This window comes from Nyctereutes procyonoides, unplaced genomic scaffold (assembly GCF_905146905.1).
Source record: "Nyctereutes procyonoides isolate TBG_1078 unplaced genomic scaffold, NYPRO_anot_genome, whole genome shotgun sequence".
NCBI lineage: Eukaryota > Metazoa > Chordata > Mammalia > Carnivora > Canidae > Nyctereutes > Nyctereutes procyonoides.
In genome coordinates this window covers 29,524,487-29,548,773 of record NW_026575020.1, presented here as the reverse complement: position 1 = coordinate 29,548,773, position 24,287 = coordinate 29,524,487, and the positions used below count along the sequence as shown (strand labels likewise).

The window sequence follows — 24,287 nt, the reverse complement described above, 5'->3', positions numbered from 1 at the left end:
AATTCAATTTTTTATATATTTTGAAGTGATATTATTGGATACGTACAGATTTTTTTTTTCTAAACAGAGCAGCTCCTTTATTTTTTTTTTTATTTAATTTTTATTTACTTAGGATAGTCACAGAGAGAGAGAGAGAGGCAGAGACACAGGCAGAGGGAGAAGCAGGCTCCATGCACCGGGAGCCCGACGTGGGATTCGATCCCGGGTCTCCAGGATCGCGCCCTGGGCCAAAGGCAGGCGCCAAACCGCTGCGCCACCCAGGGATCCCCGTGAAAAGCCTTTTTATTGGAGAAAATAGTTCCATCAATTTCAGTGGAAAAACTGGTTCATTCCACCCAGCCCAATACCCAAACAGTATTTGCTGATGCAAAAATTTATTAATTGGAGGGATCCCTGGGTGGCTCAGGGATTTAGTGCCTGCCTTCCAGCCCAGGGTGTGATCCTGGAGTCCTAGGATCAAGTCTCCGGATCAAGTCCCACATTGGGCTCCCTGCATGGAACTACTTCTCCCTCTGCCTGTGTCTCTGCCTCTCTCTCTCTCTCTCTCTCTCTGTGTGTGTGTGTGTGTCTCTCATGAAGAAATAAAATCTTTTTTAAAAAAATTATTTATTGGCCAATAAAACAAGTCTATACTAAAGAAATAATTTGAATATAAAAATGAAATTTACATACATAAGTTATTGCAATAAAGGTTTATGGTCCTCTTTAAAAGAGAAAATGAAGACTTAATGAGTAGTAGAGGATAGTTGTGGGAGTCATTATTGAGAAAGGTACATTTTTCCTTCTGCACCATTTCTTTAGTCTTTTAGGTACTCATAGTTATCTTGGATTCAAACTACCTTTAAAAATAAAGTTATAGCACAGAAAAGTACATTGAGGGTAAAATAAATACTAAGCCTGAAAGCACTTCAAAATACATGGAATAGTTAATGCATTTAACAGACTGCAGAATCACAGAAGCTACTACCTCTTCAGCTCTTTCAATTGGCATGTAAATGCAAAACAAAGCATTTTGGGTTTAGCCAAACAAAGCAAATTTTTGTTTCCTATATTGTTGGGCTGGGAATATGTTTTTGCCAGAAAGTGTGAGGTGAGGACATCATTCCTTTTTTTTTTTTTTTCTAAGATTTTATTTATTTTTCATGAGAGACACACAGAGAGAGAGGCAGAGATACAGGCAGAGGGAGAAGCAGGCTCCCTGCAGGGAACCCAATGTAGGAATGGATCCCAGGACCCTGGGATCACACCCTGAGCCGAAGGCAGAGACACAGCTGGACGTGGGACTTGATCCTGGGTCTCCAGGATCACACCCTGGGCTGAAGGCAGGCACTAAACTGCTGAGCCACCAGGGCTGCCTGACATAATTCCTTATAGCATGTTTATGTGGTATGTTTAGGGATGAAAAAGTCATTATACTATCATAGAAAAAGGAGTGTTTTCCAAAAAGTAGTATAGCTTTTCAAGAGCTATTGCAAAAAAGTTTTTCATTGAACAGGTGAATTTTGTACACTGAACTTCACTTTGCCCTTTTTCTATATAAATATACATTAGAGTTTTTACAGTGGAGTAGCATGATCAGACCATACTTTTAAGAATTCTTCCTGAAAGTTGGTATGGAGAAGATGTATCCAGAGGAACAAGACTTGGAAAAGAAAGGTCAGCAGATTAATGAATATAACCAAGCAGGAGACAATGAGGTCAGTAAGACAGAACCGAACCCCAACAGAGGCCCAAATGCACATGGGAATTCTGAGAATGATAAAAGTGGTACTGCAAATCTATGGGGATAGGATGAGCTATTCAAAAAACAATGTTGAGACAATTTCATTTGTGGGGAGAAAAAGTAAAAGCTGGATCCATATTTCACTCCACATACATAAAGTGTAGATGGGTCAAAGATTCAAGTGTAAGGAGTGAAACAAAAAACCCCCCAAATTATAGAGAAAAACATGAGTGAACTTGAAAAAATAATCACTGAATGAGGAAGCAAGACATAAAACCCGAGAGTCATAAAGGAAAAATTACTACACACAAATTATGGACGTGGGGAAAGATACCATGCAAGTCAAATAATCAGCAAAGTGAGAAACAGTATCTTTAGCACATTGATAATTTCTTTTGGATTTGAAAAGCTCTTACAAATTATTATTATTATTATTATTATTATTTTTTAGCCCTTACAAATTAATAAGAAAGCAATAAGTACTTCATACAGGGCAGCCCGGGTGGCTCAGCGGTTTAGCGCCGCCTTCAGCCCAGGGCCTGATCCTGGAGACCAGGGATCGAGTCCCATGTCAGGCTCCTTGCATGGAGCTTGCTTCTCCCTCTGCCGGTGTCTCTGCCTCTCTCTCTATGTGTCTCTCGTGAATAAATAAATAAAATCTTAAAAAAAACACACACAAAACTTCATACAAATGGGTAATATATCTGAATAGGCAGGAAACAAACTAAGAGGTTTGACCTCACTCATAATTAAAAAATATATTTTGGAATAAGATGATAAGATACTCTTTCAAAACAAGGATGAAAAGGTCTACACATAGCTCAAGCAGCACTGTGGGGAAACAGGTCATCTATACTGTTGTAGTATGAATTGTAATAACCTCTGTGGGGACAATCAGTCAATATCAAATTTTCCTCAAAACCTTTTAGTGAGAGATCCCTGGGTGGCGCAGTGGTTTGGCGCCTGCCTTTGGCCCAGGGCGTGATCCTGGAGACCCGGGATCGAATCCCACGTCGGGCTCCCGGTGCATGGAGCCTGCTTCTCCCTCTGCCTGTGTCTCTGCCTCTCTCTCTCTCTCTGTGTGACTATCATAAATAAATAAAATTAAAAAAAAAAAAACTTTTAGTGAAAAATTTCAAATATACAGAAAAGTAGAAATAATTGTACAGAACTATATACTACACTTAGATTTTACAATTGTCAGCATTTTGTTATATTTGAAAAATTTCAAATATACAGAAAAGTAGAAATAATTGTACAGAACTATATACTACACTTAGATTTTACAATTGTCAGCATTTTGTTATATTTGCATTATATACCATGTATATATAAACATATCCATCTCTCCATCCACCAAGCCATCTTGCATTTTGATACATTTCAAAGTAAACTGCAGACATTGGTATACTTTATCTCTAAATATTTCAGCATACATATCAACTAGAGTTCAGTGTTTGTTTACAGTTCTTTTTTTGAGGGAAAACTTACTTTTGGTGAAATGCACACATTTTAAGTTGACCATTTAGAGTGGGTTTTTTTGTTTTGTTTTGTTTTTTTTAAGATTTTATTTATTCATGAGAGACACAGAGGCAGAGACCCAGGCAGAGGGAGAAGCAGGCTCCATCCCGGAACTCCAGGGTCACGCCCCGGGCTGAAGGCAGATGTTTAACTGCTGAGCCACCGAGGTGTCCCTTTAGCCTGTTTTTGAAAAATGCTCATACCTTTGTCATCCAAATTCCTATCAAGATCTAGGATATTTCCATCAGCCTACAAATTTTCTTCCTGTCCCTACCCCTAGGAAATATTTTTGACTATAGATCAGTTTTGCTGGTTCATGTAAATGGCATTATACAGTAGATACTCTTTTGTGTAAAGGGTATCACTTTCACTCAGCATCATGGTTTTTTGTGATTTACCCATCTTGCTATGTGTGTCAATTGCTCATTCCTTTTCACTCCCAAGTAGTATTACATTGTATGAATGTACCATACTTAGTTTATGCCTTCCCCAGTTGATGGACATTGGGTTTCCAATTGGGAACTATCACAAATAAAGCTTCTGTAAACATTGTCGTACATGTTTGAAGACATGTTTTCTCTTGGGTCACTTGATGGAGGGTCATAGACAGAATGTATATATGAGCCCCCCTGGGGCTCATAGTCTATTTTAACTTTGCTACAAGACCCTGTCATGAGTATGTACTATGTGACAGGTATAGAAAATGCATGGTGGGAAGTGTGAGAAGTGGAAAGTATTTCTAGGGGATAACTGGGGAAGGCTTCCTGGAGGAGGAGGCCTTGGTGCTGACAGTTAAGTAGGAGGATCAGGGTGGCTCTGGGTCAGACATGCCTACCTTCCTGTCTTATTCCCATAGGAAAAAGATCCTGGGAATCTCACTTTTTTTGGTTGTAAAATGGGGATGATGACACCACAAGATGTGACAGAGTAATGGGAGTCAAAGGCCCAGCCATGGCCTCTACAGGCACCTCTTCTTTTGTTAAATGTTCCTCTTTCTTCACAGGCCTTGCTCCTCTGGTAGCCTTCAATGTGGATGAGGCCCATCTCTGGGTGACTTCTGAGGGAGGCACACCCTATGTGCTCAGCTCCCTTCTGCACCAAGACTCCAGCACCAACCAGACCTGGTGAGTGGGGCCTGGCAGATGGGAGGCATAATTGAGGGCGCCTGTTGGGAGTCTGAAAAAACCCCAGAGAAAGGCAGCCTGGGTGGCTCAGTGGTTTAGCACTGCCTTCAGCCTAGGGCCTGATCCTGGAGACCAGGGATCGAGTCCCATGTCAGGCTCCCTGCATGGAACCTGCTTCTCCCTCTGCCTGTGTCTCTACCTGTCTCTCTCTCTGTGTGTGTGTCTCTCATAAATAAATAAAACCTTTAAAAACAAAACAAAACCCCAGAGAAGGCCTTAGCACCCCACCTCCACAGTCTGGGGACAACCTCCCTTCACTTTCAGAAGGGTGTGCCAGAGAGAGGCTATGATGGGTGCTCTTCGCTGCCGGGGAGCAGGGGGCAGGATATGACCTCAAAACTATTTTAAAATAAAGTTTATTAAGGCTCTTTTGCAATACATGTTCAGTATAGAAGTTTTGGGCAGTGGCAAAAATATCAAATTAAAAATGGAAACTATGAGGCAGCAGGGAATATGGTTAAGAGGCAGGTTGTGGGTCTGGTAGCTGTGGGTCAGTGATAGCTTTACTATGCACTTGTAGCAAGGTGCTCAACACACAGCCTATTTCTTATCTCTACAGTAGAGGTAGAGATTTTTCTACCTCACAGAGTTGTTGCATAAGATTATTTGAGTTAATGCACATAAAGGGTTTATTACAGTTTCTGGCCAAATTCAGGCATAACAAATATTGCACTGTTTTTAAAATCTCATCTGTACCCACCCATTAGATATAGGCCACAACTTTTAAATGTGACAAAATTCTGCTGATGAGGATGTGGGAAGTTTGGGGGCTGTAAATTGACATAACCAACTCAGAGGATAGTTTTACCATATCTGGTAATGTTGAAGATGCCTTTGACTCAGCCATTCCACTCCCAGATGCCAACCTTAGAGATACTCCCAGGCACATGTAAAGCTTTTTATTGTAACATTTCTTGGGATAGTATAAGACTGGAAATGGTCCTCATTAGGAAAACGGAAGAAATAAGCTGTGAATCAGACTATGTGCTCTTAGAAACAGGTCAAGTAAATGAAATGAGCACAGTGGTTATTAACTTGAATCATTCCTGAAACATAAGGTGAAAAAAGACAGCTGTAGAATTATATATACAATGGTTATTTACTCAACAGACATTTATGTGCAGCACCTACTATGTGCCAGGCCCTAAGATATAGCAATGAGCAAAGTAGATAAAAATTCTTATGCTCAGGGTAGTAGACAATGAGCAAGCAAGCAAAATATGTATTTTATCAGATGGTGGTAGTAGGGATATACTAATATAGAAATATATCTTTAATTTTGTCCCCTATTGTCACCAAAATGACTTTTTTTTTTAAAGATTTAATTTATTCATGAGAAACAGAGAGAGAGAGAGAGAGGCAGAGACACAGGCAGAGGGAGAAGCAGGCTCCATGCAGGGAGCTTGATGTGGAACTCGATCCTGGAACTCTGGGATCACGCCCAGAGCCAAAGGCAGACGCTCAACCGCTGAGCCACCCAGGCGTCCATAAAATGACTTTTAGAGCTGCTTTGTTTTGAAGCCAGGATCCATGTGTCGTATATTGTGTCTCTTTATTCTTTTTTAATCTAGAGCGATTTTTCCTTTCCTTTTTTGTTCATAATGGTCATATGGCTTTCTCTGTGCTCATTCTGTGACCCAGCCATGCTCATGCCCTGCCTCAGACCAGTCCCCTGCCTATCCTTGCTGCTTTGCTTCTAGTCAATAATCAAGGGTTTCCTTCTTACTCTGCATGCATGAGCCATGAGCCCAGTATCCAGATGGGCTTTGGGGCAGAGCCGAATGAGGCTCTGAAGGTTTCTGTCTGAGCAGAGCTCTCCATCTTCCCAAGTTGAGCATAGCAGAAGCTGTATTTGGTGGAGGATGAGTGGGCAGTAGCAGCTCCTGAGGCAGCCTTCTAGCCCTTGGACTTGGGCCATGACCCTACCAGCCGAGGAGGCTTGGACCCTCATTGTACAGTGAAGAGGCTGGTGACCATGGAAGTGGGGAGGGCAGGGCCAGTTTGTTCATTCACTCATATATTCAGCAACTATTTATGGAGCATCTACTCAATGACAGGCAAAGTATGGAGATAAGATAGTGAAGGGGAGGCACAGTTCTTGCCCTCATGGAACTCCCTGACTCAGGAAGGAGACAGACAAGGCAGGTAATGACAAGAGAAGTGACAACTGCTTTGGTGGGGATGTCTAGGGAGACATAGAGGCTGGTGTATCCTTAAGCCACAGGGTGTGCATCAACACTGGGACTAAGGAGATGAGTAGGAATTAGCGTGAGAAGGCAAGGGAGGGGAATAACCCAGCTGAGAGCGATGTGATCAGAAGCCTGGAAGCTATTCTGAGCAAAGTAAAGGAACAGAAAATGTCAGGTGGTTGAAGCTGAATGTAATGAGCAATAGGCTAGGAGAGGTGGGTAGTGCCTTGTTACCCAGGCACCAAGGGTTTTAAGAGCCAGAAAGGTTTGAAGCAGGAAGGGGTGGTGAGAAGGTTGTTAGCAAGTTTTTGGTTGCAGGAAGATGAATTAAAGGTGGGTGTTTGTTGTGTTTTTTTTTTTTTTTTGTTTTGGTAAAATTTTATGGATATTTGCCACACAGAAAAATGCATCCATTATAAGCACGTAGCTCAGTGAATGTTCACAAAGTGAACCACCTATGTAAGCAGCATCCACATGAAGAAACAGAACATTACAGGCCTCACCTAAGCCCCTCTAGCCTGGTGCTCCCATCCTGGCACATCCTCTGCCAGGAGTTAATCAATGCTCTGGCCTCCATCTCCCTGGATTAGTTTTGTCTGTTTTTGAACTTATAAACGAGGCATGCCGTTGTAAGGTCTGTTATGTCAGACTCCTCTCCCTCAATATACAGTCTGTGAATTTTGAATATGGTCTTGCCTGAGACAATGGTACTTATTCTCATTGCTGTAGTCTTCCATTGTGTGAACAGTGCTGATGATGGGCATTTGGGTAGTTTCTTTGGACAATTTTTTTTAAGATTTTATTTATTTATTCATGAGAGACACAGAGAGAGGCAGAGACATAGGCAGAGGGAGAAGCAGGCACCATGAGGAGCCAGATGTGGGACTTGATCCCAGGACTCCAGGATCATGCCCTGAGCCAAAGGCAGACAGACGCTCAACTGCTGAGCCACCCAGGCATCCCTCCTTGGACAAATTATACTGCTGTGCACTTTCTTTCGATGGGCAGCTTACTTCCTTTTATCAGCCATGTGCCTAGCAATGGGATTGCTAGGTCATGACTTACGCACTGGGCTGACCTTCAGTTTCCCAAACTTGAAAAGCATGAGTGTTCTGGTTGGTCTACACATTTGTGAAAGCCAGGTGTCAGTCCCAGTTATTTGTGACCATCTCTTGCCAACTCCCCTCCCACCAGGACCCCAGCAGACCCTCTCTAGCTCCCAGACCTGTGCTTCAGAGGCCAAGCTGAAAGGACATGGTAGATGAGAGGAGTTTGAAGCCCCTGGAGCAGGAGGCTATGACTTTCATGAGCTGGGCTCATGAACACCTCCCTGAACACCTGCTGAAGCAGAGGGGACTCATGGGAGGATGTGGTGGGAGGAACTTCTGGGTTCTTTGCCATAAATGGTAAAGCCTAAGACTACAGACGTCCTTCCATGCTGGGCAGGAAATACACTGCTGGCTGCCCCAGAGCCACAGCAAGCAGAAGAGGCTAGGCTCCCTGTGAAAGGCCGATGTGTCCCTCTCACTCCCTTGTGCTGTTTCTCCCTAAAATAGAACAGCCAGGGCTGGCAGCATCATGGGTTTGGTTGCTACAAGGTGAAGTGAGTGGAACATAAAGAAAGCCTTCTACACCTGAAACTAATATAACGTTGTGTGTTAATTATACTTCAATAAAAATGCAAATTAAAATAAAAATTTAAAAAACTATGACAAAAGTTGGGGGAAGGGATGTGGCTTAGTGGTTGAGGTCTGCATTGGGCTCAGGGCATGATTCCGGAGTCCCACATCGGGATCCCCGCAGGGAGCCTGCTTCTCCCTCTGCCTGTGTCTCTGTCTCTCTCTGTGTGTCCCTCATGAATAAATAAATCAAATCTTTAAAAAAAAAAAAAACTTGGGGGAAAAAAAGGAAGGCTTTACCCTTAGAGGTAAGTGAAGGCAGGAGATGGACTGTTTCTAGTACAGGGTATAATAGGGTCCCTGGGGCTGTCAGCTGATGGTGGATTTGGTTATTGATAGTCAGTCATTCAGTCAACAAACCTGGAGATTAAGAGACTACCCACCATGGGGAGTAAAATGGGAGGGTAACAGAGGCAGCTCAGATTGGATCCCAGGCCACAGCACTGCATGACTATGATATGAATGGCAACCTTGGGTTCTGCAGTGCACAGCTTGGACAGCTGTACATGATAGTCTCCTGAGAACTCGCAGTCTAGGTGAGGATGGGGGTAGGTTCCAGTAGTCAGGGCTACCTGGAGGTCTTAGAGGGGGTCAAGTTGCTCATTTTGGGAAGACTTCTTGAGGACTTGGTGTTTAGGATGAGTGTTGGAAGGAAAAGGAGGTGGGAATGAATAGCTCAGGCAATGGCCTGAAGGAGGAAGGAGAGTCAAAACTATTCCAGGCCTGGACCTACCCCACCAAAACACTGTCTGGAGTGGACACTAGTTCTGAGCCTACCTTTATGGGAGAAAGGGAAGTGCTAGACTGAGGGCTGAGGCTCAGGCTGGGGAGGAGTCTGGGGCAGAGGCAGGGTTTCTGAGCAAGTGACCTATTTTGGAGCTTGGGTCCAAGGCCCACAGAACTGCCCCTCTGCTCTTCAGCCCTACCCTACTTTAGCCCCCTTACCTGCTGCCAGGGTTCTCATTTAGTCAACACAACCATATTTATTGAGCTCCAGCTCTGTGCCAGGCAATCCTCCATGCTCTGGAAGTAACATGGTGAACAAGATTAGACATGATCCTTGAGGAACTTACAGTCAGTCTGGACAGGGAGACAGATAATAAGCACATAAGCACATAAGCAAGGAAAGAGGGTACTATCAGACATAACAAGTTCTGAGAAGGAAATAAAACAGGAAGACACGAAACAGAGTAGCTGCATTGTGAGGTGAGGCTGGCTGGAGAAAGCATTTATGAGGAGATGACAGTTCAGCAAGGCAAGGAAATGAAAATGAGCTAGCCTTGGGGAGTGAAAGGCAGAGCTTTTGGGCAAAGGGCACAGGAAGGCAGAGGGCTTGAGGCAAGCAAGAACTGGGGCTGTCAAGGAACAGAAGCCAGCCAGTATGGAGTTGGAGCTTGGAGAGTAAAGGAACGGGGAGAAGGGGTCTCAGAGGCAGGGAGGGGCTAGACCAACAAGGCCCTGTGGGGTACTACATCAAGGAATATGGATTATTTTTCTAAGCACATGGAGACTATTGAAGTAGGGGAGTGATGCAGTGCAAACTACAAGGGTAAAATGAAAAAAACAAAAACAAAAACACAAAACCACTACCAGTTAGGAGGCTATTACCACAGACCAGGCAAGATACTGGTGGCCAGGATGGTGATGAGGAAATGGAGAGAAGAGATGCTCTGTAGATATAATCTGGAGGAAGAACCCACAGGGTTTCCTGATGGACTTGATACAGGGATGAGTGAAAAGATGAAGCACAGATGCATCCAGGCTTCAGGCTACCATCAGTTGCCTTGGGGAAGAGGGAAAAGCATAGGTTTGGGGAGACAAGACTTCAAGTTTTGTTTGGACAATCTCAAGTTTAAGATGCCTATTAGACGGGGGCGCAGTTACGCATTGTACTTCTTTCCTGTTGCTGCTGTAACAACCACAAAACTTAGTGGCTTAAAACAACACAAATTTATTATCTCACAGTTCTGGAAGCCAGAAGTCCAAAATGGGTCCGAATATGCTAATATCAAGGTGTGTTAGCAGGGCTGTGTTCCTTCTGGTGGCTCAAGGGGAGAATCTGTTTCCTCACTTTTTCAGTTTCTAAAGGTTAACCACATTCCATGGCTTTTGTCCTCTTCCTCCATCTTTAAAATCAGCAGTATATCATCTTCAAATCTTTCTCTGACTCTGACCCTCTTGCCTTCCTCTTATAAGGACCCTTGTAATTACCTTGGGTTCACCTAGATAATCCAGGGTAATTTCCTTTATTTCAAGACCCTTAACATAATCAAATCTACAGAATCCTTTGGCTGTAAAAAAGTAGCATATTCACAGGTTCTGGGGATTAGAACATGAACATCTAGGAGTGGTATGTTAATCTATTTCCTAACAACTGTGCTGGTCTGACTTTTGGTGGAAGGATCCTAGGGCCACAGAATTTCAGCAGTTACAGGTTGAAGCCATGGGATTAGAGGGGATCAGTAGGGAGAATGTGCTGGTGAGAAAAACAAGGACCAAGCCTCAAGGCTTCAGCAACATTTAAAGTTAGACATTGAAGAAGCCAACAAAAGAGTCTGAGAAGGAGTATTGAGAGAGGTAGGGGAAATCAGGAAGAAAGTATTTCAAGGAGGAGATGGTTACATGTCCAGGGCTGCTGAGAGGTTGAAGAACATGAGGACAGAGAGGTGTCCATTAGATTTGGCAGTGTGGGGACCACTGCTGACCTTGACAGTAGCCTTATCAGAGGGTGGAATTCAGCTTGGAATGGGTTCAGCTGGGGCTGGGGGCCTATACACAGGCATAGACCTTATTATTATTCTTAATCCATGGATATAAGTAAATGATCTATTTCATAATTCTAATAGAGTGATAGGAAGCAAGCAAATGGAGATGGTACCTCATTCCTGCTGCCCAACCCACCATAGCGGCGTCATAATCTTTTGAAAGTACAGACTAACCCCATTATAAAGTCCTCCATGGCTTCCTACTGCCCTCAGCACAAAGATACCAGATGTGGTTCACAGTACCAAGCCCAGTCTCAGGGCCCCTTCCTCAGTACCCCCTACTCACAACCCAACCCCTAGGATGGGGAGCTCACACCTTGTCTTAAGGCAGACAAGTTCTCCCTGGAGAGTGTAGATAAAGGGAATGCTTATGCTGACACTGGACTCTGCTATCTCCCTTGACTTGGGTTGAGGGGCAAAGTTTACCATTGGGAATCATATCTCTAGAGGCTTTCTTAATGTGGCTGAGACACTCACTCTTCAAATCTCCATTTTTCTTTCTTTCTTTCTTTCTTTCTTTCTTTCTTTCTTTCTTTTCTTCTTTCTTTCTTTCTATCTTTCTTCTATTTCTTTCTTTCTTTCTTTCTTTTTTCTTTTCTTTCTATTTAAAGATTTATTTATTTATTCATGAGAGACAGAGAGAGAGAGAGAGAGGCAGAGACACAGGCAGAGGGAGAAGCAGGCTCTATGCAGGGAGCCCAATTTGGGACTCGATCCAGGGACTCCAGGATCATGCCCTGGGCCAAAGGCAGGTGCTAAACCGCTGAGCCACCCAGGGATCCCTTTTTTAGCCCAGGTGTCCCTCAAATCTCCATTTCTGACTGGCCCATAGGATAGGAGCATCAACGCGATTTCTTCAGGAAGTACCATCACTAAGGCCAGGTGGGGTAATTCCCCTGGCAGCCACTAGGAAGCCAGCACTGCCCACAACAGATCCAGCTGTCCTGCTGATGGCTTCCTGGTACCTATGCCCCTTGCCCCAAAGAGCAGAGAGTCTTTATTTACCATCAGTTCCACCCCCATTTCTATCAGGGTGGGTGAGCAGTCAGAGAGCAGACACATTTAACCGTTTCTCAACTGGAGCTGTATAAAGGTAAATGCTGAGCAAATGCCTTCCTCATAATACAGAGTCTGCCAGGGGTGCCTGGGTGGCTCAGTCGGTTAAGCATCTGCCTTTGGCTCAAGTCATGACCTCGGAGTCCTGGGATGGAGCCCCACATCCAGCCCGCTTTCAGCCCCACAATGAGCCAAGCATGGACATTCCTGCTCAGCAGGGAATCTGCTTCTCCCTTTCCCTCTGCCCCTGCCCCACCCTCTGCTCGTGCTCTCTCTCTCTCTCTCTCTCTCTCTCTCAAATAAATAAAATCTTAAAAAAACAAAACAAAACAAAACAAACCCCAAAAAACCAGAGTCTGCCTGCCTACCCCAGGTCTAGACCTCCTGCATTAGTTTTACAGATAGGGAGCCTGTAAGCTGGGGACTTGAGCAGGCAGAAAGGAGAAGGGAATCACTGGCCAGCTCAACTTTGCTGTCTACCTTCCCAACTCAGGCTCCTGGTCACCAGCCCTCAAACCAAGGGGAAAGCAGGTGTCCTGCATCGTTGTTCCCTCCTCCAGGATAAGTTACATTGCAAACCAGTAGGTAAGTCTACCTCAGCTCCAGGGAATGCTCCCAGGAATTCCTTCCAAGGACTCTCACTTATCTGGCCCAAACCATCTGAACCTAGTCTGGTCTCTCCACCCTAGATTCCACCACCATCCACAGCAGGCCTTCTATCCTGATGCTCAGTCCCATCCCATCCCAACCCAATCCTAATCCAATCCCCAGCCCACCTTTCCATATCCAGTCCTAACAAAAATGATACTTAAGATTTATTGAGTGCTCACCATGTGCCTGGCACTCTGGTAAGTACTTTGTTCACTTTTAATCCTCAAAATCATGCCATTTTATAAAAGAGGAAGCTATAGTTCAGAGAAGTGCTTTGATTGCCAATACAGCCAGGGTCATGCATCTAGCATTGGCAGCACTACAGCTGGCAAACCCAGCTCTATCTGATTCTAAAACCTACCCTGTCCCAACTCATCACACCCCAATAGAATTCAACCCTACTCCTTCCAGCCTATGGCCATCCTAGCATCTAGCATGAGAACTGGCATATATGAGGCACTCAATAAATGCTGTTTGAATGAATGAATGAACAAATGAGTGGACCTCATTCACTCATTAACCAACTCTACCCATCCCACCCAATCCAACTCAAGGCCTGCATTTGCTAATTAACCCTTGACTGTGTGTGGTAGAGTCCTTGTCTCTGTGAGAGACACAATGTTGAACAATCTCAGTCTCTGCTTCAGAAATTGAATGTAGGCTGGCAGGGAAACTGGGTGATCCTGTGGATCAAAAATGAAACTCCTGAGACCCATGGTGTAGAGGGAAAGGAGCAAGCTACACTTTCACTCTGGGGTCTTGGGGGCCAGTAAGATTTTCCAGAGACAGAACTTTGAGAATGGAGAGTTCATCAATCCATATAGCCAGTCCTTTAGCATCTTGCACACCTCCCTGGTGCTGCACACACCCACCAGCTAGTGCTTCTCTACCCTCCTGCCCCTCCAGACTGGGAGCCCCTATAAGAAAATGTCTCAGTTACTTCTAGATCCCTATCACCAACTGGCATAAGAGCAGACATCACAGGGCATTTGTTGGAATGAGTCAGTGAATAAATCTGAGATATAGGCACTTTACCCTGAGCATGTCCAGGCCTGTGCTTGAAGGCCCAAGCTTTCAGATAGCTTCTAGAGGCTGTTCTGAGTGGCCAACAGTTCTTTATGGGACCCTGACCAAGGTGGCCCTGTGACATCTGATCTTGGCTGTAGGGTTGCCCCCCAGCATCCCTCCCTTCTTACCTGGCCTTAACTGTTTCAGAGACTGTCCCCATCCCAAAGGGGAGGCACCGGGGAGTGACAGTTGTTCAGAATCACCGCAGTGTTTTGGTGAGTGTGCATAAGGTGGGACAATGGAGGGGTTCTAGTGAGGATGGCACTAACCCTGTGGTTGATAGTTGACCAGTGTTGATACAAGTCTGACTTGCATATTCTCAGGGCAGAGCCCAGCTATCTCCCCTGTACCAGCCCCAGGGCTGACCAAGGTTCTGACCTGGGTACTCCATGTGATGCAGCATACTGACCCAGGTGCTTAACCTTAAACTTTGACCCCAACATGACCCTACACCTGCTATTCCTACATCCTCTGCCTGGTTGATGCCCTTGATTCTGGCATAGGAGTGATGGTGTGGCTGTGTTTAGGGGGGGATGTACTGGAGGTGACCTAGGCTTTCCTCTCCCTTTCTCTCCCTCTCCCCTAGATCTGCATTCAAGTGCTGGCCCCGCAGCCCCACAGCCTCATTTCGGAACTCACAGGGACCTGCAGCCTACTATCCAACAACTTCCAAAACCACACCCAGGTCCACTTCTCCAACCTTGGTAAGGGTTGGACACCCTGAAAAGATCTCCTTGAGTCTCTAAGAAGACTCATGGGAGATGTAGAGGGACACAGAGGCCTGGAGAGGGCAAGGCAAGCCTAGGCCCCTGTGAAGGGAATCAGGGCAGAGCTAAGTGTGGGTCTACTGGGAGGTGAACAAGGGGGCTGACTCGAGTTCTTCCACATGTGTCTTTTAAAGAAAATCTGGATCCCAATGCACATGTGGATGACAGAGACTGCTACAGAAACAAGAAAGGCAGCATAGAGAAGACAGCCAGGTGGCGTCGGGCTCTGAAGACAAAGGAGGAAGTGGAGGAGGAGGAGGAGGAAGAGGCTGCTGGTAAGAAGAGGCAGATCTGGGTTGCTATCAGAGGCTGTCAGAGCTGACCCTTAGGCTGGCGACCTCCAGGAGTGAGGTGTGCCAGGTCTGGAAGATGGGGAATAGTGGCTGGATTCTATAGACCTAGCCAGTCCCAGCTCTGCCCCCCTCCATGTTATAGATGGATAAACTGAGGCCTAAAGAGCAGGAGCAATGGGAGTGACTCACTCAGCAAGTCAGAGTCTGAGCAGGCTCTGGCTCTCTTTGCCTCTGAGACAAAAGCTTCACTCTTGGGAACTTTACCAACATCCTCCCTGAACTGAGCTCTTAGGGCTTGAGTGGGGTGTGTGCCCTGCAAGGCAGTAGATGCTGCCTTCACTGCTACCTCAAATTCCATGTTCACTCCTGACCTGCTCTCTATCTAGGCCCAGGCACTGAGATTGCCATCATCCTAGATGGCTCAGGAAGCATTGATCCCCCAGACTTCCAGAGAGCCAAAGACTTCATCTCCAACATGATGAGGAACTTCTATGAGAAGTGCTTTGAGGTGGGCTTCCCTAAGAGGTAGAATCACACAGTCTATCAATTCTCTATTGCTATGAATAAACCACATCAAAACAACAACCATTATTTGCTCACAGTTCTTTTTTTTTTTTTTTTTTTTTTGGTCTTTGGTTTTGTTCACAGTTCTGTGGATCAGCTATTTGGGCTGGGCTTAGCTGGGTGGTTCTTCTGTTGGTCTTGCCTGGAGTTACTCTTGTAGCAGCAGACATCCTATTGCTTGATGGGATGACCTAAGATGGCCTTGTCTGGGCCATGTGCCTCTAACAGGCCAGCCCAACTTTTTCATGGCTGCAATGTTCCAAGGGGGCAAGACCTTGTGCATGCATGTACTTTTCAAGGTTCTGATTGTATCACATTTCCCAATGTCCCATTGGCCAAAGCTAGTCACATCACCAATCCCATAGTAAATGGGTGGGAGGAGGACTACACAGACACATGGTTTTAGGGAGAATTCTATGATTCACTGGGAAACATTACGATCATAGCTTCCTCCATCCCTACTTGCTTAGAGATTTCCCTCTGCCTTAGCATCTCCTCCTGCCTGGAGACAAGGAGAAATGAATAGATTCTTTCACTCTTTCCAGGGGAAGCCATCTAAGGGGTTGGGGATGCTTTGGGCATGGCAACTCTGCCAACTTCCTCCCCACCTCGGCTCTTCCCCTCCAGTGTAGCTTTGCCCTAGTGCAATACGGGGCAGTGATCCAGACTGAGTTTGATCTTCGGGACAGCCAGGATGTGATGACCTCCCTCGCAAAAGTCCAGAACATCACTCAAGTTGGGAATGTCACCAAGACCGCTTCTGCTATGCAGCATGTCCTGTAAGTATGAGGGTAGTGGGCATTACCTGAGCACCTACTACATGCCAGCTCATGGCCTTGCCCAGAGATTCTGAGGCATCATGCCCAGAGAGGTGGCTAGACAGAGCTATGAAGAAGAGAGAATGAGGTTCTAGCAAGGGAATGCAAGGTCTTTCAGTCTGGCCCTGGCTGATGAATGACATCCCAAGACATCCTCCAAAAATTCTTCTAAAGATTCCTGTTGTGAGCAGCAGTAGAACACAGTGCTTACAGGTATGGGCTTTGTGGCCAGGCTGCCTGGGTTCAGTCTCAGCTCCAATTTGTACTTGGGAGACCTTGAGTGAGTTGCCTGCCTATCTGTGCTTCAGTTGCCTCACTTTTTTTTTTTTTAAAGATTTTATTTATTTATTCACAAGAGAAACAGAGAGCGACACAGGCAGAGAGAGAAGCAGGCTCCATGCAGGGAGCCCGATGTGAGACTCGATCCAGGGTCTCCAAGATCAGGCCCTGGGCTGAAGGCAGCGCTAAACTGCTGAGCCACCGGGGCTGCCCACTCTTTCTTTCTTTCTTTCTTTCTTTCTTTTTTTTTTACTTTGAGAGAAAGAGCTCACGTATGGGAGCAGGGGTGGGGGTGTGGAGGAGGGGCAGAGGGAGAGGATGAAAGAGAATCTTTTTTTTTTTTTTTTTTTTTGAAAGAGAATCTTAAGAAGGCTCCATGCCCAAGTGGAGCTAGATCTCACAACCAACCCTAAGATCATGACCTGAGCTGAAACAATTGATTGAACCACCCAGGTGCCCCAGATGCCTCACTTTTAAAATGAGAATAAGAGGGGCACGTGAGTGGCTCAGTTGATTGAGCAACTGACTTGTAGTCCTGAGATTGAGTCCTGTGTCAAGCTCTGCTCTCAGCATGGAGTCTGCTTCAGGTTCTCTCTCCCTCTGCCTCTGAGTACACATGTTCTCCCTCCCTCCCTCCCTCCCTCTCTCTCAAAAAATAAATAATAAGTAAATAAAATAAAATGAGAATAATAATAGTATTTGTCTTATAGGATTTTGTGAGGATTAAATGGGTTAAAATATGTACAACGCTTACAACAGTACTTGGCATATAAGTAGTATGTAAATATTAGCCACGTTACTAATATCATTATTCACAAGAGTAGACTGAAGTGCTATCTAGAACCTTTCTAGAGGTGAGGGGCAGGGTGTGTCACAGCCTCCCCTCCACCTGAGCCTGCTATATGCCAAAGGGATCATCACCACCTCTCTTTGGGTTTTCTTCCCCATTTGGAGGAAGATCAGTGAATAAAACAGATCATATTCTGGGGAATAAAATTTCCCCAGAGCTCAGTATCCCCTTGGCAAAGTTCTCCTCTTCATTTACTGTTCTCTACTTAGAGACAACATCTTCACGCCAAGCCACGGCTCCAGAAAAAATGCATCCAAGGTCATGGTGGTACTCACCGATGGTGACATATTTGGAGACCCACTCAACCTCACAACTGTCATCAATTCTCCAAAGATGCAAGGTGTTGAGCGCTTTGCCATTGGGGTAAGAAGCAGGTGTGGGGGACACCTCCTGACTTTGGGCCATCTGGGCTGGGAAGGGCCAGGGTTCCTCACAGAGGCTTCTATAAACAGCTTACCGAAGCTTTGCTCTATTCACAGACACTCACCAACTACTCCCAGTCCCTATGTCCTGCACTTCCCCCATCCCATACTGGGTCTTCACACAGAGGGCTTGTTACCCAATGGTGGTCACAGCTCACTTGCCCAGCAGTGATGGGGAGGGAGAGCAGTGGACACTCAGGAATCCCAAAGGAAGGACCCTGGAGGAGATGGTGCTGAGCTGAGTCTTGGAGGACAAATAGGGGTAGCTGGCCTAGGGTGCAGGGGAAGTCGGAAGGGCTCTGCAGGCAAAAGGCACAGCATGTGAGAATGAGCCTAGTGAGAGAAGGAAGGAGTGTGTGCAGGAGAACAGGGAGCAGGGAATGAAGGCAGATGGTAAAGGGCCCTGAAGGCCAGCAGAGGGGTTCATCCCTCTCCCTGGGCCTTGAGAGCTCTTGGGGCCTGGGATCCAGTCAGATTTCGTGGTCCTGACCCACTGACCGAGGGCCCCTGTTGCAGGTGGGAAATGCATTTGAAAAAAATAAGACCTACCATGAACTGAAGCTCATCGCCTCAGACCCCGATGACAGATACGCCTTCAAAGTGACCAACTACACAGCATTGGATGGATTGCTGAGCAAATTGCAGCAGACTATCATTCAGATGGAAGGTGGGGGCTCCAGGAGCATTCCCCTCAGCATCTGGGAGGAGGCCAGGCTCTGTACTCCTGCCTCACTCCTGTCCTATCCCCATATGGCTCTCTGGGCAACTCCCACCACTTCTCTGAGCCTCAGCTATTCCATCTCTAAAAAGGCAACAGTATTCTCAGGCCCCTTACTTCCCCAGAATTCCCTGAAGCTGTGATGAGAAGTTCCTTCTGGTGCTGGAGATAGAAGGATGACTGGGGCATGGATCCTACTCTCAGAAGCTCACAGAAGAGGAAACTGGGGCCCAGAAAGAGGGAGTAAGCTGCCCAAGCTTACTTTGCCAGTAGCTACTAAAGCAGAACCAGGTTTCCATCTCAGCCTGGTGTATGTCCCATTATTCTGAATATCATTCACTCTGAGTGTGAGGTCAAACCAGGCCCTTACCTGACTTATTTTCTTCCTTCGTCTCAGCCCACAGCAGTGTCTCACTGGGCTTCTTGGCTTCTAGGCACAGTTGGAGAGGCCCTCCATTACCAGCTGGCACAGATCGGGTTCAGTGCCCAGATCCTGGATAAGGTATGTGGACAGCTTAGCACCAGGCAGGCTTACCATAGGGGAGGGGCCCTGGTGACAACCAGGGACTCAGGGATCTCTGGCTTGCATTATAGGGTTCTGCCCTCCTATAATGATGCCTCGGGATGATCCCTTTTAGGAGAAAGGAAAACACTTGTACTTGCTTGCCCTAATCTGGACCTTTGAGGTAGATGAAGGAATGGCCATATTTATTACAGGAGTCATTTTGTTCTGTGCTCAAGGATTGAACAGTTCCCCTTTAACATGTCCTGCTAACACAGGCTTTGGCTTGGGTCACTTGCCTACCAAGTTTTGTATTTTTCCTCACTAGAGGGAAAAGATACAGGCATGGTACGAACACCAGCCTTGCATGGAGGAGGAATTATGGTTAGCAAATTACTCCTTGTGTGCCAGGCATGGGCCCAGCAACCTGTACAGAAGGAGATGAGCTCATACTTTGTTTTAATGCTCACCCTCTGGGACCTAGGTCAGATTTCTGTCCTGGGGGTGACTGCCACTGGAGGGACAGTTGTCCTTTTTTTTTATTTTAAAGATTTTATTTATTTATTCATGAGAAACACAGAGAGGCAGAGACATAGGCAGAGGGAGAAGCAGAGTCTCTGCGGGGAGCCTGATGCAGGACTTGATCCCAGGACCCTGGAATCACACCTGTGCTGAAGGCAGACACTCAACCACTGAGCCATCCAGGTGTCCCCGGACAGTTGTCCGGATAGGGTCATGGGTACAAGGCAGGAACTGAGTATTTGCCATCTTACCTTCCTCCTACATTTCTAGCCCTGCCTCCCCTCTGCCTCCCAACCCCCCCACCCAGCTGGCCCCAGTCCCTCCCTCTCAGATGGCCTCCAACCCTTATTCCCTGTAGGGACAGGTGCTGCTCGGTGCCGTTGGGGCCTTTAACTGGTCAGGGGGCGCACTGCTCTACGACATGCACAGCCACCAGGGTTGCTTCCTGAACCAGACTGCAGCGGATGCCAAGACTGCACAGTACAGCTATCTAGGTGAGGGCAGGACCTGAAGAGGGACACTGAGGCTGGGCATCAGGCTATATTAGGCTTCCTACTTAGGGCAAGCTCTGGTCGGTCACAAGGACTGAGGGATAGGCCTTAGTTAGGGACCCTGAGGCTGAGAATTAGGACCTTCTGGATGAGGACAGGGCTTCCTCAGTACTGAAGCTCAGGGTGGCCTTGGGTGGCTACCTAAGGAGGCAGGGCCTCACCATTAATAGTGGTGGTGAGTGACACTTCACCCTTCTCCTTGGTCCTCATAGACAGTGTGTGTGATGAACGTGGGGGGTAAATGTGTGTGAAGAAGTGCATTTTGAGTGAAGCTGTATATATGAGAGTGTACACATCACTTCTGTGTGGTGAGGCATATGTATGTGACCAGCCATAGGGGGTAAGTGGGAGCACTCTGATCAAAAGGATGAGAAAGACAGTTTCTCCAGATCTGCCCCCCTGCCCAGGCTACGTTGAAGGACTGGCTGGGAAAGTGGGGGGTGGGGGGTCAAAGGAGTGGCCCAATGGGAGCTCACAGCCACAACCACCACCACCCCCTCCCAGGTTATACAGTGGCCCTGTTGCACAAGACCTGTGGCCTCTCCTATGTGGCTGGGGCACCACGGTACAAGCATCGGGGGGCCGTGTTTGAGCTCCAGAAGGAGGGCAGAGAGACCAACTTTGTGCCAGTGCTGGAAGGAGAGCAGGTACCTGCTGGAGAGGGACACCCTCATTATTATAGATGGAGGGTCTGGAGGCCCTGGAGGGGATGGGACAGGCTCCAAGGCACACTGTGTCATCAGCTCAGCCTAGACAGAACTCAGGCAAAATGCAGTGCTCTGTATGTCTGATTGTCAACTGGCTTCCCCCATTGTGGGGGATATGGCTGCTCATCCATAGAAGAAGCTCATCCAGGCTTCTTTATTACTCTGGTGAACAAATTGATCTGGAATGACCTAAATGGTCCAGGAAGAGCAGGAGCAGGATCTAGCCTTGCTAAAGGGTATCAGAGGAAGCCTCCCCAGCACCCTTGTGAGCTGAGTTCCTTCTGGGCCATAGATGGGATCCTACTTTGGCTCTGAGCTGTGCCCTGTGGACGTTGACATGGATGGGACCACAGACTTCTTGCTGGTGGCTGCTCCATTTTACCACGTTCACGGAGAGGAAGGCAGAGTCTATGTGTACCATCTGAATGAGCAGGTGGGAGTCTTCGTCTTTGCAAGCTTGCCGAGGTTGTGGCTGCTCAGCCTGGTGCAGAGCTGTTGGAGGTGGGGAGGGCCCTGACCCTGCCTTGCATGGAAGGACAGAGATGGGATGGTGGTCAAGTTGGGCATCATCACCATTCCTCCCATACCTCACTTTCTCACTTTCCCCACCCCATAATTTCGTTGATGATAACGTCTCAGCGGCACAGTTTACAAAGCATGTTTGTCTATGATCCCACTTGTTTCTCACAGTAACTGTGTCACTCCCATTTTACAGATGAGGAAGCTGAGGCTCAATGATACTGAGACTTGCTCAAATTTACATAGCAAGTGTGTGGTAGAGCCAAGGCTAGAACCCAGGCCTCCCAGCTGCCAGTCCAGTACCCCTAGCTGTGGGAACAGAGAGGGCGGGCTCTGGGTCCTGACCACAAGGCAGGAAGATCCCAGCTTTTCCATGCTATCACTATGTAACGTTGGGGAGGTCCGTTGCCTTTTCTGAGCCTCAGCCTCCCTGCTAGAGAATCAGAAACAAGTCCAATGAGCATGCCTCCTGGTGTAGCATGGGTACATACCCTGCCTCCTCTCTTGAGGACTGAGCTGCCTCTTTGCTTTACAGAACGGTTCCTTCTCCTTGGCATGCACACTGAATGGGCACCCTGGATTCACTAATGCCCGATTTGGCTTTGCTGTGGCAACAGTGGGGGATATCAGTCAGGATAAGCTCACAGATGTGGCCATTGGGGCCCCCATGGAGGGTTTTGGGGCAGATGACGACACCAGCTTTGGCAGTGTGTACATCTACAATGGACGTCAGGATGGCCTTTCTACCAGCCCCTCTCAGGTAACCTGCAGGGCTCTCTTCAGCCTCTGCCTGGGATTCTGACCTCTCCTACAAGTGATGGCCTGAGCCCCAAGTCAGCTCCAGTTCTAAGTGTCAGGCAGGTCCCAAGGGGTCAGGAATGCCTAGTGCAGGACAGAAGTCACTTGGAGGTTACAGGCCAGGGCCTCACCCCAGACACTTCCAGCGGGGTAAGAAGTTGTGGCAACATCTTCTGACCTGTATTTCCCTTTTTTGGCATTCCGGACCATGGACCTGCCTTAGATTCTCCTTCCTCTCCTTCTGACCTTCTCTGGCTCCTTCCCCAACCCAACCCCTCCATGCCTTAACTCTCATCTTCCAGGACTCTATTGCCAGCCTCTCATGTTACGTATTTTATGAGCACTTTTATCCACCTTAGACCACAGTTTCTCTCCTAACTTCAGTCCTATATGTCCAGCTGCCTCCTGAGCACTTTACTGGCTGGGCCCCCAGGCATCTCAGTCTCATGCTACCTAACCCAAAGCATTCTCTTTCCCCAGACCTGCTCCTCCTCTGGGCCCCTTCCACTCATTAGCATGCTTGTCCTAATGATTCTCTCCCATATCCTGCCCCAGGCCTGGCTCCTGTTTCTCTCCATTCCCATCACTGCTGGCATGGCTCCTTCTACTCTCCATCTTCTACCCTGTGTCTGATTAGACAGGCCCCTCTCACTGCCCAGCCCCTCACCAAGCCTCCTTGTACCCAATCCCCTGTTGTTCCCACTGTAGTGGCCCCCAGCTGTGTCCTCCAATGGCCCTGCTACCCCCCCCCACCCCTGCTTTCCTCAGTGCCCCCGTGTCAAGTCTTACCTGCCCTTTAGAGCTCCATTCAAATGCTACTTCCCTTGGGAAATCTTGCCCTTCTCTTTTCTTTCCCCAGTTGAGGGCTCCCTGGGGTGGGAACCCTCAATCATATTGATGATCATACTGATTTGAATAAAACCCAAAAGGACTCCCCTTTTCCTCCTCCATGCCTTGTGTTTCTCCCTCTACAGCGGATCAAAGCCTCAGCGGTGGCTTCAAGACTCCACTACTTTGGCACATCAGTGGCTGGTGGCTCAGATTTCACTGGTGACGGCCTTGTTGACATCACCGTGGGTGCTCTGGGCCGGGCAGCTGTGCTCCGGTAGGGATTTGCCCTGCTATCTAGGATCCTAAATCCCAGCCTCACCTAGTTGCCCTGACTTCAATGACCCCTCATGAAGATACCAGGAATTGATGGGAGGGAGTAAATGTGGTTGTTAAGAGCAATGCATTCTGGAATCTGCCCATCCATGTTTGAAACTCAGCTCTCAATGAACCATGTGCCCTTGGGCAGGTTATTGTATTCTGAGTCCCAATTTTGTCATCTATAAATAGGAATAACAATAACATTTACCTTAGAGAGTTATGAAGATTGAGAGAATCTTAGCAAAGTATTTGGTATGGTTTTTGATGATGATATGAATTTCAGAGTGTCTGTGCTCCATCACTAAGTGAATTATCAAACCCCATGGCTGTAATACTCTGGCAGAGCACTTATCTGCCCTGTGCCCTCCACTAAGCTCCAGACTTGGCTGTTGCTATCAGGCATCTCAAAGTTAACATGTCTAAAAATGGACCTCGTATTCTCATTCACTCCTCATTCTCCCAATCTGCCCTTCCCCGGGCTTTCCAGCTCAGTAAATAGCACCATTTGTTCAGGACAAAATCCCAGGAGTCATCCTTGGTTCTTCATTTCTCCTTCTGCTTCCCCATTAACAGGATTTTGTCAGCTCTGTCTCCAAAATACCCCCCACTACAAGATGTTGTCATCTCTCACTTGTACCACTGCTTGGCATTCTTCCCTCCTCCCACTTCCTGTGCCCCATTCTCCACACAGCTGCTAGAAGAATCCCTTTATTCTGTGCTTAAAACCCCTCAGTGGCTCCCACTGTAAAGAACCCAAATTCTTTACAGTGGCCTACCCTCTCTGTGACCTGGCCCTGCCCATCCCTTCATCCCCATCTCCCATTACTACCCTCTGTCTCACTAACTGTGCTCCAGTCACGCTGACGTTTGTGTTCTTCAAACAAACCAAGCTCATTGCTGCCACCCCGTCCTTTGCACTAGCTGTGCTTTCCATTTGGAGTGAGGTTCCCCTCATCTTCACGTAGCTAGCTCTTGTTAACAGATCTCAAATG

The 24,287-nt window shown here is 47.0% G+C and overlaps 1 protein-coding gene across 1 annotated transcript in view; it reads left to right on the top strand.

Annotated features, from left to right (window-relative positions):
* The window catches only part of ITGAE (integrin subunit alpha E), a 63,960-nt gene that overhangs the window by 13,102 nt on the left and 26,571 nt on the right, over positions 1-24,287 (top strand). The window contains exons 2-16 of the mRNA XM_055307104.1: positions 4,248-4,368; positions 12,611-12,702; positions 13,984-14,051; positions 14,423-14,540; positions 14,738-14,878; positions 15,283-15,404; positions 16,088-16,239; positions 17,617-17,770; positions 18,346-18,496; positions 18,982-19,049; positions 19,930-20,065; positions 20,627-20,769; positions 21,122-21,262; positions 21,884-22,108; positions 23,121-23,251. Coding sequence (XP_055163079.1) covers positions 4,248-4,368; positions 12,611-12,702; positions 13,984-14,051; positions 14,423-14,540; positions 14,738-14,878; positions 15,283-15,404; positions 16,088-16,239; positions 17,617-17,770; positions 18,346-18,496; positions 18,982-19,049; positions 19,930-20,065; positions 20,627-20,769; positions 21,122-21,262; positions 21,884-22,108; positions 23,121-23,251 — 1,963 coding nt within the window. The remainder of the gene's footprint in view (positions 1-4,247; positions 4,369-12,610; positions 12,703-13,983; positions 14,052-14,422; positions 14,541-14,737; positions 14,879-15,282; positions 15,405-16,087; positions 16,240-17,616; positions 17,771-18,345; positions 18,497-18,981; positions 19,050-19,929; positions 20,066-20,626; positions 20,770-21,121; positions 21,263-21,883; positions 22,109-23,120; positions 23,252-24,287) is intronic.